We start from the raw sequence: 13,446 nt of genomic DNA, 5'->3' as shown, positions 1-13,446 counted from the left end.
ATACCACACCCACCTGTTAGAATCAGGATATTTGCATTTTTATCTGCTTTCAGAACAGAAGTTCGACATGCACTAGAAAATGCATCCTGTCACGCTGCAGTAACAGGACAAATTTTAGCCTTGGTTTTCCCCAGTCACTGTCATTCCCATTAATGTGCAATGAGCTACTAGAACGTGGACACAACTGACTAAGTTTTATTTGTCTTATTCCTTGTTGGTTCAGGACAAAAAGCTTATATTTTGTCTAAAAGCATGTTTTTCAGTGAATCTGTTCTGCAGTAACACTTCTAATACATGAATATTTTGCAGTTCACTCAATCTCCATGTCACTGACCTCTTCAGGGCAAAAGACATTCTATGAAAGTTTTTAAACCGCAAATGAAGTCACACTCTGAATGGATAATGATACCTTAAGAAAATGTGACAACCTGTTTGTAAACTATTCTAGTATTATACTTTTTTTTCCCCTAACTGCACCCAATAGGTCAGCTTGAAAACAAGATTTCTACTGCTACAGTAACTCTTCACCTGTTCACTTATGTCAAGCTACATTCTTCTAATTATCACAGAGGTGGTGAGTTGCCAAAATAAAAGAGTAGGACTCCAAATGAAGAAAAGGTAATGGAAACAGATTAAATTTTCTTGTTCATGCAAGAATAATTAAGTAAATGTAAAAACCAAAACCCACCAGAAACCCAAAGTCTGGTTTATTGACACAAATATTTTCTTTCTAGAAGGTTAAGATTTTTTCTAAAAGGTGTCAGAAAGCCTTTACTTACTTCCTCATACTCCTCTTCATCATCATCATCATCAGACACAATATTATCATTGAATGGCTCTTCTAGAAAGAAGCAAAACAAAATGGTGTCAGTTAAGCTGCACATGTGCAACTTAACAGAATCTCATTATTACCCCACTTTTACAGGAGCAAGATTTAACTAGGACAACTATTGGAATAATTTGAATCTATAAGCATTCTAGAAATCACTGAAATCAATTCACAATTTGGAAAATGGCAGAAATAGAAACACTGTGGAATAATTACTTTCTGATAAAATCCACGGTGACGTCTCACTGTATTTACTGACAAGACTTGAATGAAAGTGTGTACAGTTGCAAATTTGTCTATTTTTCAAATATTTTTTAATAAGAGACTCTACTTCTCCCTACAAACACTTTAATATTGTACTGCTTTTGTACATAAAAAGTCAGTACTCATGCAGAATATTTATTTTAACTTTTGGACAAAATTATTTCCTCAGGAAAAAAGTGGCCAGGCTTATGCTGGACATCTGAAAACACAACCTGTACTCATCAATGACTCAGACAAAAGCTCTTAAAAATGCTGTTTTCAAGTAGAAGAAAAATGGCTCTATAACCTCATAGAACAAATATTGTATAGTGGCAATATAGTGCTTAAATACTTTATTTATATTGTTCTTTTAGAAGCTAGAACTTACTGTAAGACAGGCTGCATTCTCTTTTCAAAAGCCAAAGTTTAACTTGTTCTATGTTTACTGTACAGAAAGATGCAACCAGAACGAATCTCCTTTTCATTAGTTTCTTTCTCTTTCTGCATCCTTCCTTTCAGTCACAGGCAGCAGAAAATGGAATAAATATTACAGCTTCTCAATCTGTATTAACAGCATCTACAACTCTTATGACCCATCAACATACTCCCCAAAAAGCATGGTCTCTGCCCCCTATTCAGGATAAGCCATTTCACATAAAGCTACACTTCACCAGAGCAAGAGATGGGCACAGACAGACCTAGTCCCTAAATCCTGTTTTACAAATTTCTACTGCATTTTGGCAGTAGTCTCTCATTGCCATCAGAACACTGAAGACCGCCAAGGTAATTTTATTTATGGTCCCAAAAGCTTGGAATTGTGTCTTACTCAGCCTTTTATTTTTCTTTATTACTACAACATAAAGGAAATTTTAAAATACATGGCTTTCAAATCCTGACATTCATTATTCACTCTCTCTCAGACCATCACACTATTGTTATTCTTTGAGGGTTCCAATGCCAAGTAAAAACATGAGCTTTTTTATGGGTTTTGTGAAAGATTTAAAGCTCTGATAGCTGCATGTGTTCTGACCTGAATTGAGTTGCTTGATAACAAATTCCATCTGTCGAACCATCTCTTCATTTCTTTCCTTGATAAAGCAGCGCAGAATTTCTTCCATTCCCTGGATGTAGCAGAAAACATCGGTAGATCAGTATTTCATGTGACCATGGTGACAGAGATCTGTTAGCTGAAATATCTTTATTTTTGGTCAGGAAAAACACAGGCAGTGTCAAGCATACCATGGTGTCCAGCTCCAAGTTTTGCATAGACAAAAGAAATATCCTCTCTAGATTGCTTCGAGACTTAAACAGAGACGTGTCCATGATGAACAGCAAATTTTTACAACAGATCTGTTGCTTTTGCCTTCTGAATTCAGTAGACAATAGTCATCAGAACAGGATAAATTTGCATCCACAGAGACAACAGTGAAAGGTTCAGAGAAGGAAAGCAAAAAGCAGAACCAGCTTTGACCTTAAACCTGGTCTCTATGGCTCCTTATAGCCTTCATGTGTCTTTAAGCATTTAAGATCACTTTCAATCCTCTGTGCTTTGTGAGGTAGAACATCTGACAACAATTTTGTCCCCATAACTCTCTGGGTTAGTTCTCAAGATACCAAGACATGCTGCTATCCCAGGAGCAGCTTTCTCAAACTCAGAAGTTGAAACACAGTTGTTACCGTTAGACTAGCTTTCACAGGAAATCAGTTCCTAGTTCTGAAACCTTCTTCCTGCTGCCTTCTCCAAATAACCATGCTTATACCAGGCAGCAGGAAAAGCAGCAAGAAGTCCTTTTAGTGGCTACTAAGAGAATGAGCTACGTAAGGGGAAGAAGTAGCAGGTGAGATGAAAGCATCTCCTGGGCCACAAAGGAGTCTACAAAATGCTAGAAGGACACACAGTTCTAAACGAACACCTTTAATTTATAATTCAGACAGAATCCTTCACACTACTGGGGCTCCAGTCCTGGGAAAATGACTTGAAAAAATGGCTGAAGTGTTTGAGACATACATTCAGATTTCCCTGAGGATCAAAGGGGAAGGGCCTCTTGTGGGTTCCCCTCTCAAAATTCCCTGGCTCCCACCTCACAGCCGTGCTGTGCCCTGCCCAGCAGGGTGTTGATTTTCATGCTATGCAAAGCAGCACTTCTTACCATTTCTTTGGCTTCTTCTCGGACAGAGGGGATGGCCAGAATACTGTACAGTGCTCCATTCACATATGACTGGACCTAAGAGGAAGAAATAGACATACCATGAAGAAAAACTTACATTCATCCCAGCTGACTGTCAGCAAAATGTAAAGTGAAAATGCAGAATAACTATACTTCAAAGAGTTTAACCAGGCTTGATTGGACGTGCAAAAATTCCCACATGGGGAGCAGAGAACTTTTAGGATGCAATTATACTGTGATATGGTTGATTTAAACCAGTATGCTGCATGCCAATTTCCCAAACAGCCCCCCCTGCTTCTGATAATGTATTCTTGCAAACTTACCTAGCCATAAAAAAAAAAGTAAAAAAAAAACCTCCCAAAACCCCAAAATGAACAGGAAAAGAGAGAAAAGCAGAAAAAAAAGGGCTAGTTTCTGACAAACACTAATAGCAGTACAAAAAACAGGACAAAGAACAGAGAAAATACCCTGCCAGCATGAACTCAAGAGAGGCTTCAAGCATTGTAGCCTTAGGCAGAATGATAAAGCCAAAGCAGCTTCAAACATCCTCTCAATCTGCTGCCTCGTACTGTCCCTCAGGACAGGGGAAAAACCTGCCAGCACACAAGCTCTGAATTATGGCTAGTGAAAGGCACCAGATCTGTCAAACTAGTTTTACCAGCACTTACGTGACCCTTTCTAAAGGCCAGTTACTTTTGAAGCACTAAGATTTTCAGTCATCCTCTGTTTGTACTTTTGGAAGAGTGAAAAATTAGCAGGTCTGGGAGCAGGGGAAGCCAGGGAAGGTAAGGGACTGGGATTTACAAAAGGATTCCATAGCTTCTCAGAAAGCTCTCCTCACACCCCAGAGCACTGTGTTGTACTTTTGACTTCAAGAGTAAAACTTCTGCCAAAGTAAGTGCAAAGTACATTATAAGAATGCACTCTCTGAGAGACATTTCAATGTAATTTTAAGGCACAGACTTCAACAACATGGTAGCATTTTCTAAGTATTTCAGTCTAGAGACAGGTATTTTATCTTGTATTACTATGTAATGTCTTAAACTTTCGTCGTTCACAAAACAAGGCAGTGAAAGAATCCAATAAAGGTATGTCAAAATTAATCAAAACAATGCTAGTGAAGAACTGATCTACATCTCCTAAGGAATTCATAACAAGTGGACGAAACACTTTGTTGAAGTGTATTCTCTACTGTCAGTTTAAGATATAAACAAAACCCCTTGATGATCAAGTCATTGCATATAAAAACAAGACAGTAGAATTTATATTTCATTTTTATTAGAAGTTTCCAAACACCTTGCACAATCATCATGGAATTTTTCTAGAACACCCTGGTAAAAAATCTGCCTCCATGAATTCAGCTTTGTACAATATTTGTCTGCATTTCTTTCTGCCTTAAATTTTACTCCATGGTTAAAAAAATGCCCCTCTGCAGGGACAGCTGAAGCAATGTTTTATATATCAGACAGCAGTTATTAGAGTGATGTGCTGACAAGTATCAGGTAGAAATAACTCACAATTTTTAGTATCTTCCTCTGAGGTAGTTCAATTTAAAACTCCTTAAAACTACTGCACCTGATTTTCTGCATAATGAGTTTGCATCACACACATTGTTCTCATGAATGAGTTAAGCTCGAGGAGATTTGGTGCATGACATTTAAGCAGCATCAGAAACTGCAGTCATGGCACATGGACTGCACAGTAACTGCATCCAAAAGCTTCCATTCTTAGCTGCCAACATTTGTGAAAGCAAGACATGCTTCTGTCTAGAAAAACCTCTGCTCAACAAAGTAAAATTTATGCATTTGTGAATTTTAGGAAGAAGTCACACAACTTAATCACATGAGGGTCTAATAAAGGAAACAAAACCAATCTTTTTTTTTTTTTTTTTTTTTTTTTTTTTTTTTTTTAAATTTTTTCTTTCCACCTTTTCATTAACCCAAAGTTTGCTGTACAAATACCTTAGGATTCTCGTGGTCAAGAAGACTAGAAAGAACTCTGAGCATGTGGTTTGGGATACTTGCACAAATTTTCTTCCCTGCAAAGGCAGAACACATAAATACGCTTGAAAAAAAATAGAACCGATCAGAGCAAGTGTTTTTCTTACTTTTTAGAATCAGTATTAAATATAATTTGCACAGAGCAATACTGCTCCTTGTTCCTGACAAAAGCTGCTCAGCATAACTTAGTTGAAATCAAGTGAAGTTACTCTGGATTTACACAGTTGTAGTCTTGGATGGGATGAAACACAAAGGGGATTTAAAAATTTAACAAAAGCATTTTTTTGCATACAAGAAGCAGACGATTTTTTTACCCTTACCTTGCTTTCCTTTTTAAAAGGAAATTTAAGCTCTTTTTAAGTCTCTTGGACACAGACAGGATTTTATTTTCTTGGGGGGAATCTCTGCATTGTAGAAGTGAAGGCAAGGTGAAGGTTAAGCTCCTCGCCACTACTCCTCAATCTGGTTCTTTCTGTTTACAAAGAAATCTCTTACACAGAGTCTGTAATTGGACACAGTGTCCTTTGAAAAGTGGGCCTGGAATGTAGCAATGGCAGCCTTCACATACTAGTATGAAAAAAAGATCAAATCTTATAGGGTGTCATTGCTTATTTCTTTGCTTAATTCTTTAAAATTTGGTGAAGCTAACCTCCCATAATTGGAATTCCTGGGAAAAGGGATGTGCTCAAAAGCCTTGGTTAAAACACTCAAATATCTCTGGTTGTGCTCCCTGCTGCTGATTGTAGTCACTTGAAAGAATCCTGGTAAAACAGGAAAAAAAGATTCACAATCTTCCTTCCCTATCTATTTCTTGGAATAAGGTTGTAATTCAAAATGCAAGACACCTGCACTCCGCAGACAAAGATTCATGAGCAAGGCAGCACAATACTCCAGGTTGTACTCAGACAGGCAATCTGGGTCTATTAGAACATCAACCAGCCAGAAAATGAGCCCATCTTTGATCATTGCCGACTGCAGTGTACGCCTAGGATTAAAAAACAAAATCAGATCACAAATCACAAATGCCAGATCACAACATAAATAGCTTTCATATACATTTACAGCCAGTACAACGATATTTAAAATACACTAGCCTGCCAAAAAAAAAAAAAAAAAAAAAATCCCCAAACTACCCATTTTGACAGAATCACTAAACCAAGTAATTAACAAAGCCTGAAGAAATTGAAGATGCAGATTCTCATATGGTTAGAGGACTAAAAGATTGTGGGATAGATCAGAGGGTTTTGTCTTTTGTTTGATTTTGTTCTTTTTAAACCTGTGAACTGCTGAGGTAAATTTCTTCATTGTTTCCTAAGGCTTCTTACTCCAGCTAAAATGGCATTTTCAATTGTCTTTTAAAATTGGTTTAAAAAGCCAGCTACACACAACAGATCCATAAAACAAATTAATTACTTTTTCTGTCATAGGTAGCCATAGCACTGTAGCACTTTTGTGCTGTCAATTTGACAAATGAGGTTTTTTTGCTTGAATCCATTTGCACTTTTCTCTAGAGATTCTTAAATCCCATGCTCTTTTAACTCAACTTGCAGTTACCTTCAAAGACTATGCTGAATAAAGTGTCAGGTGGCCAGCTGTGATCTACAATAGAAATTCTACACTTTAAAATAGAACAAAAGAAGTATATACTGGTAGAAAAGTCTTACTGAAGAACAGCATTTTTAATAATATTATTTCCAAGAGACATTATATTTAAATTGCAAAGATCAAAGCAGGTGCTTTCCTGGCTTTGGTCCTGAAAGCTCATATGTTTCTTAGTGCTGGATACTGCAGCAGGTCTATGGCATGGATTAAGCAAAACAAGGGAGCATCTGACCACATTTTTAAAAAGTTTCCCTAATGTCAAATACCTGGAATTAACCTTCTGTAAGATCGTTACTTTTCAGAAAATAAAAAACTGCCAAATTTTCAATATTTCTCCAGACTGCTGTGAAAACAGAGTTCCTAAGTTCATATTCATTTAATAAATAGAGCATGCCCTTTACTGTTTTGCATATTCCTTTTGTGGTGGGCACTTGAGTCAAACTGCTAACGCAAAAGTAAGAAACAAGACAGCCCAGGCATAGATAGCTCCAGGAAAGAGGGTCAACAGGATAAGGATGAAATCCCTAAAAAATGTTTGCAGAAAGGAAAATGAAAACCTTATGCTTTGGAACGTAATGCAACTCTTTTTTTCCATGTGGGATCGTCAGAGCTTTCTACGTTAGGATTTTCACTTTCTTCAGTGAAGGAACACGTACAAGGCACACAAGGCTGTAGCAGGAGATGTACATTTACTTGAGCCTTGACAGCTGGTAGGAAGTCAGGTTAATTCAGTCAGCAAAACTGAGTTCTCCTCCATAATAAGTGACATTGCTTTCATCAGCCATCAGGGGTTCTGATGATTGTTATGGGAAAATCAAGTGCTCTTCTTTCCTCCCTGAACAGAGCCTAACTAGCCTGCATTTCCTCTCCTGCTGTCACCACCACACGCTGTGCTTTCATCACCTGAGGCTGAATTTCTGCAGAGCCCCCAGAACGTTCTCCCATGTAAGGGAATCCTTGTCTTCAGCTTTCAGTCTGTCCTCCAGCATTTGCAGCAATGTTGGGTTCTGAGAAAGGTAGGCACGACCTGGTGCAAAAAGCGATGAAAGAACAGATGCTGAGATAGCAGCTATGACAGAAAAGCTCCCTCTCTTTGGAAAAGTAAGTAGGATTGACCTCAGTTTCCTCTTGACAAGCCACAATCTTGTGCCAAGATCCAAAGAGACCTGTACAAAGTTGTGTAGCAGACCAGTTGTATTCAATCCAGACACTTGGGGTATTAGAGGGCCACACTGCCAAATCAGCACCACACAGAATCCACTTGGAGTATATGCTTTCTGATCTATCAGTTTTTCACAATCAAACAAAAACAAAAATGTTCAAGGAGCTTGTGAAAGTCAGGTGCCCTCCTGCTACTGACTTCAAATGAGATTTCAGCGCCTAGCAATACTTAGCTCCAAAAATAGCAGCAAATCAAGAGCTAATTTGGGGCTGGCAGAGATACAAAGCTAGATATATATGCATCTGGATTGTTAGCAGTGATGCACAAAGATTTATTCAGGTGAGGACCAGGAAAATGCAGGAGACACAGTAGTTACTATTACCTGCCTGGTAGCAGGTCTGCCCATGGGATCCCTAATTAATGGAGATTTTTCTCTTTAACCCTCATGGAGAAACTGAAGATTATATTAAAGTGTCTGAGTAAGTTCCTATATGGATCACAAATCATCAAAACAAGTCAGAAATGCTGAATATACAGTGTCAAAATGAAAACTTTCCAGACACTGAAAAGCTGTTTTGAGTGCATGTACCAAAAGATAGTGAATCCCTAGAAAAAGGGTGCAAATAAGGCTCTGCATTTCCACATGCACTGACATGTACTTGTGAAGCACCAATAAGACAGCATTACATGAAAATGCTACCTTATTTTTTGCAGTGAATTTTTTACCTTCTGTCAGTGAAGCAAAAGCATTGATGAGCCTTGCCATGTACTGTCTGACTACCTCACTCTTAGAATATAACAATTGGAGGACACTTCTCTGAAAAACAAAGCAAATGTTAATAAACCACAAAGAAGGAAAATATGTAACTTAGTCTTCTATAATGTTTTAAAAGTTTCATTAAACTTACACAGAACAAAAAAACCCCTTTGAATGCATATTGATTTGTCAATATGATGTACGATTTCTTTTTTTAATTGGCAGGGGGCTGAAGGAGATATAGAAAATGAACAAATAGGCAAATTACAGCTCCTCAGCTGAGTCTGTTAAAACTCTGTGGTGTAGAGGGGAAGTTATAAGGAGCCAACACAGTCCAGTTAAAACTGGTACCTAAAAATTGATACTCAGACAGTGACAAAAAAAAGCCCACAAAACAACCAACTTAGTTTTGCTGATGAAATTAAGTGCAGTAGTATTATCTGAATAGGAATGCTTTTCTTTGACAACGAAGAGCGTGGGAAGCAGCTCAGTAACTTACCACCACCACCACATTGCAATTATTTCTAATCTGTTTTATTTTAGGCTTTACATATAACTTTCCTCTTACAGAAATTTAGAGGGAGAGAAACTGATGGTTGATTTAAAAATCCTTTACATTTCCTAGTGGTAAAAATGACTGCTGCAAAGACAATGAAGCCACAATAAACCAAATAGGCTCAGTGCCTCGAGCCCCTTGGGGGACTCAATTGTACACAAAAATCACTACAACCAATGAAAAAAGTTGTGCTTTTCTTAGTAACAGTACTGGGCTATCAGGGACTGAAACAACTTTTCAAAATCAAAACACCAGCAATTCCCCTTCCTAAAGAAACGTGCCAATCCACCTCAAATTCACAGGAACAGTTGACCACGCTACTGCAGGTGCACAATGACACTCCACAAAGGCACTGGGACTGAAGTCCAAATTTATCTTATATCAGTGAAATTAATTGAGTGTATTATTTAACAATACACAATCATTCAAAAAGAGACACGGTATCTGATAAGTAAGCAATAAAGGGCCTCAGGCTTCGCTTGAACTCACAGAAGTGAAGCACAGAGGTGATAAACTTCCATTTGTTTACAAGAACTGTGTCTACACTAAGAGCTCTTGCAATGCAAAGCTTTGCCATCAACATTTAAAGACTGGGATACAGAAGCGAAATGTGTCACCTGATTTTGGCACTACCTTTTTTTCCTTCTCCACTTCCTGAGAGCAATAAAATTTTATGATCAGCACTTCACAGCCACAAATGAGCAATATCACACAGAAGTTGGACAACTGACAACTCTCAGTTTCAGCTGACCTGACAGTTGCTGTGGCAATCCAGGAGGTCATTGCTGATGTAGGCTTGCATGATAGTGTCTCTCTGCTCTCCAGGATATGAAGTTGTCAAGCGCTAAAATAAAAAACAACATTAATAAACAAGTTTAAAAACAAACAAACAAACACAAACAAACAAATAAAAACCCAAACAAACAAGCAAAAAACCGCAAAGAGCCAAAACTATGGATTGATGACCCCGGGAGATTTTAAAGGTGCTGATACTCTGTAGCTGAGAAACCTCTTTCATGGGAAGCAGTAATTCAACCTCAGTGACCTAAGGGAAAGAGATGAAATGAACTCACCTGACCTCAGCTCTGTGATCCATTACAAAACCCTTACTGGGGAGCTTCCCTACAGGAAGGATACAGAGTTACTTCCCATAAAGTTAAAACAACCCCTCTAATAGTTACAGATGTGGCGCTTTGCTTAAACATCTGAGACAGAGTACTGGGCTAGAAGTACCTCTGGTCAGAACTGATTGTTTTTTATGTGAAAGCAGGCACTGAAACTTGATCAGAATTCCACTATTATCATCTTTCATGACTATCACTTTGAACACATCAGCTTCCTTTTCAGCAGGAAAATGTAACTTCCTGTTGTCACCTGTATTTTTTCTGAAATGTCACTAACCCAAGTCAACCAAAAGGTAGGTTCCTGTAAAATACTTTGATTATGAAGGAAAACTGGTGATTAGAGTCAGGTATGTCTTAGATACAGCAGTATTTATATAAATGTAAACCAAAAGGATGTACAGAAAAAGGAACTGCCTAAACCAATAATTTGTATGAAAGCATACCAGAAATTATTTCCACTGAATATCTCAGAAATCTGGTAATTCCTTGTGTGAGGAATCTGTCTCTCCTCAGATGAGAAGGACACTGCTACACTACAGGTAGATACCTCCTGCCTAGGCTACCTTCATCATCTCAACAGCTTTAGCAAGCTTCAGCACCAAGGAAGTTGCCTGTGATGTTGCACTCATCACCAGAACAATGGTCTTGTTTGCAAAAGGGATCTGAGTTCTGGATGCCTCCAGAGAACCTGTCCTTACCCAGCGCAGAGCCTGCAGTAAGAGGGCCTTGAGACGATCACTCCCTGTAATCAAATCTTTCTTCAGCTTCTCATAATCCAAAGAGGGCAACAATGGCACATCCTGTACCTTCCTAAATGCAAATGGAAAAGACATCCATCAAAACTCTCTCTCTCTCCTCGTTCAGTGCAGCTGATGTTACTGAGGTGAGAAGAGTCAAAACAGGAAGTCTGCTTTAGGAAAAGAATTTCCACATTTTCACATTTTTATTACTTTTATTACCTTTACAGTGTTAGAACAACAGACTTGTTAAATTTGGGGTTACTTCTGAATTACGCACGCAGCTCGCTTACCATGATAACTTGCAGACAGTAAACTGAAAACCAGCCAGCTGATGATCTGAGAGTTTTACTGGCACAAAACAGTACAGTAACATCCTTTTTTTCCTTCCCCTACTGGACCACAAGGGCATGAGGGTAGCAGCTCGTGGCTCTTGACATAGTCAAGTCACAAAAAAATTAAAGTTAAGGCACCCAAAAATCCATATTAATGATTTCCCCTTTTCCTGGATTTGTGAGAATCAAACCAATTAGAACAACAGGACTGAAATATGTGGAAACACTAAAAATACAGCAACAACCTCACAGGTGGCAGATTTACTGGATTAACATGTTCTGCTGAAATTAGAATGGTACTGAAGCTGCCCAGCAGAAGAACACAGATCACACAATATTTGCATCAATATTCACTGAGGTCAGAGGAAGCACAGAGGAGGAGTGAGTCCCATTTGCAGACCACTGTGTGTACTTCAGTTTACAAACCCCTCCTCATCTCTATGGACAGAAATGAAGCTCAGCAACAAATACTTACATAGAGGCTAAAGATGCTCTTAACAGTGTGGAAGCCTGAATTACAAAAAAAGAGAAAAAAGGAAATTACAGTATATAAGTCCAACTTTCACATAATGTTACTAATTAGATCCAAAGTGACCTCATTTCACTGAGGTTCTTCAGTTCTTGTCCTCTAAAAACCTGTGCTGCAAACCAGAAACACAGCTAAAGAAAGAACACTTCAGTGTTTATCTTTCTTTTTCCTTGAAGTGTTTCACAGGTAAAAATTTCTTTTGTTATGATCTGGCTATATTATCCTCACCCACATACTCCACAAATTAACCTGTGCTTGAAGCATTTAAAAAATAATAATAAAAAATGAATAGAAACTACTATTGGAAGCCTGCTGAGGAAGATGATGAACTTGCTAAGCACATTCATTGACTTCATAAATTTTCGTACCTTTAAAATTGCAATAATATTTCTTTGGAGACCCAGCATGCATTCCTGCATATAAATTTATTGTAATTCTTTGTTTCAACACTAATGTTATCAAGTGCCTGCTGCTATCAAAATACACCCCTATATATAATTATTAATATGTAAAGACAGGGCTATGTATTCTGGTATGGATAAAACCAATATGAAATAGCGTGCCATTTCTTAGTGGTTCTGCCTAGGATATTATAATTAAATCCTGGATATTTCTTCTCTGATGCAGGGTGACTCAGTGCCTGTACAGGCACCACTGTGCAACAGGGAACACCAACACCATATAAAAGTTCCACATGAAAGTTGTCTGCCTCAGTAAATATTTTTTGCTAGACTTAATTGTAGGTAAGCCAAGAAGCAGCAATTCTGGCATAAGAGTGCTTCATGTCATGCATTCTGATGTCAACTACATGCTGTATTTGCAGAATATTCAATGTCATCTCTTTGTGCTGATCTCTCTGCTAAAAATCTCTCATTACCACTTATGCCTGTAAAACTGGTCTTCTCTCCTAACCGAGCCTCTTTCAGTGGGAACTATATAATCAACGTCTATTGTGAGATTTAAAACTGTGGGATTTAGGAGACAAAAAGCATTAAATACTGCAGAGAATATTGAATTACTCCAGCTGACATATTCTTGAAAACACAACTTCATGGGTATCTTTGTAATACAAGGAACTGCTCTCTTAGATGTGAAATAAGCTAATATGAACGTTGGAAAGCATTTTATATTATATCAATGAATGATTTGTGCACAATAGACAATTAACAGATCATACACCTCAAAAGTAACCTGTCTGGACCAGCAGTCCTCACATCATAGTTTATCTCACACAATACAAAAGTCTTCCTAAGTATCATCTCTGCCACTGTTTTGCCCTCGTTCATTTTCCTTAGCATTTTTTGGGAAGTATAAAGACTTAACTTTGTTTAAACAAAAATGTTTTTCCAGTCAAAACCTAAAACCTTGTAGCTCCCTCTGCAATGAAATCACAAATCACTTTCG

At 38.0% G+C, this 13,446-nt stretch overlaps 1 protein-coding gene across 7 annotated transcripts in view; it reads right to left on the bottom strand.

The window, feature by feature from the left end:
• The window catches only part of ARMC9 (armadillo repeat containing 9), a 59,182-nt gene that overhangs the window by 21,584 nt on the left and 24,152 nt on the right, over positions 1-13,446 (bottom strand). For all 7 annotated transcript variants that reach the window (XR_009208188.1, XM_058421986.1, XM_040074623.1 and 4 more), the window contains 10 exons: positions 11,989-12,023; positions 11,140-11,251; positions 10,069-10,161; positions 8,731-8,821; positions 7,746-7,869; positions 6,086-6,225; positions 5,202-5,278; positions 3,223-3,297; positions 2,103-2,193; positions 780-841 (listed from right to left, as the gene is read on the bottom strand). Coding sequence is in view for 6 of the 7 variants with exons in the window: in XM_058421986.1 (XP_058277969.1) it covers positions 780-841; positions 2,103-2,193; positions 3,223-3,297; positions 5,202-5,278; positions 6,086-6,225; positions 7,746-7,869; positions 8,731-8,821; positions 10,069-10,161; positions 11,140-11,251; positions 11,989-12,023 (900 nt within the window). In the remaining variant the exon portion in view is untranslated. The remainder of the gene's footprint in view (positions 1-779; positions 842-2,102; positions 2,194-3,222; positions 3,298-5,201; positions 5,279-6,085; positions 6,226-7,745; positions 7,870-8,730; positions 8,822-10,068; positions 10,162-11,139; positions 11,252-11,988; positions 12,024-13,446) is intronic.

The sequence above is a fragment of the Hirundo rustica genome, chromosome 10 (assembly GCF_015227805.2).
Source record: "Hirundo rustica isolate bHirRus1 chromosome 10, bHirRus1.pri.v3, whole genome shotgun sequence".
NCBI classification, from domain to species: domain Eukaryota; kingdom Metazoa; phylum Chordata; class Aves; order Passeriformes; family Hirundinidae; genus Hirundo; species Hirundo rustica.
The sequence above is the reverse complement of the archived record's forward strand: the minus strand, read 5'-3'. Positions and strand labels throughout refer to the sequence as shown.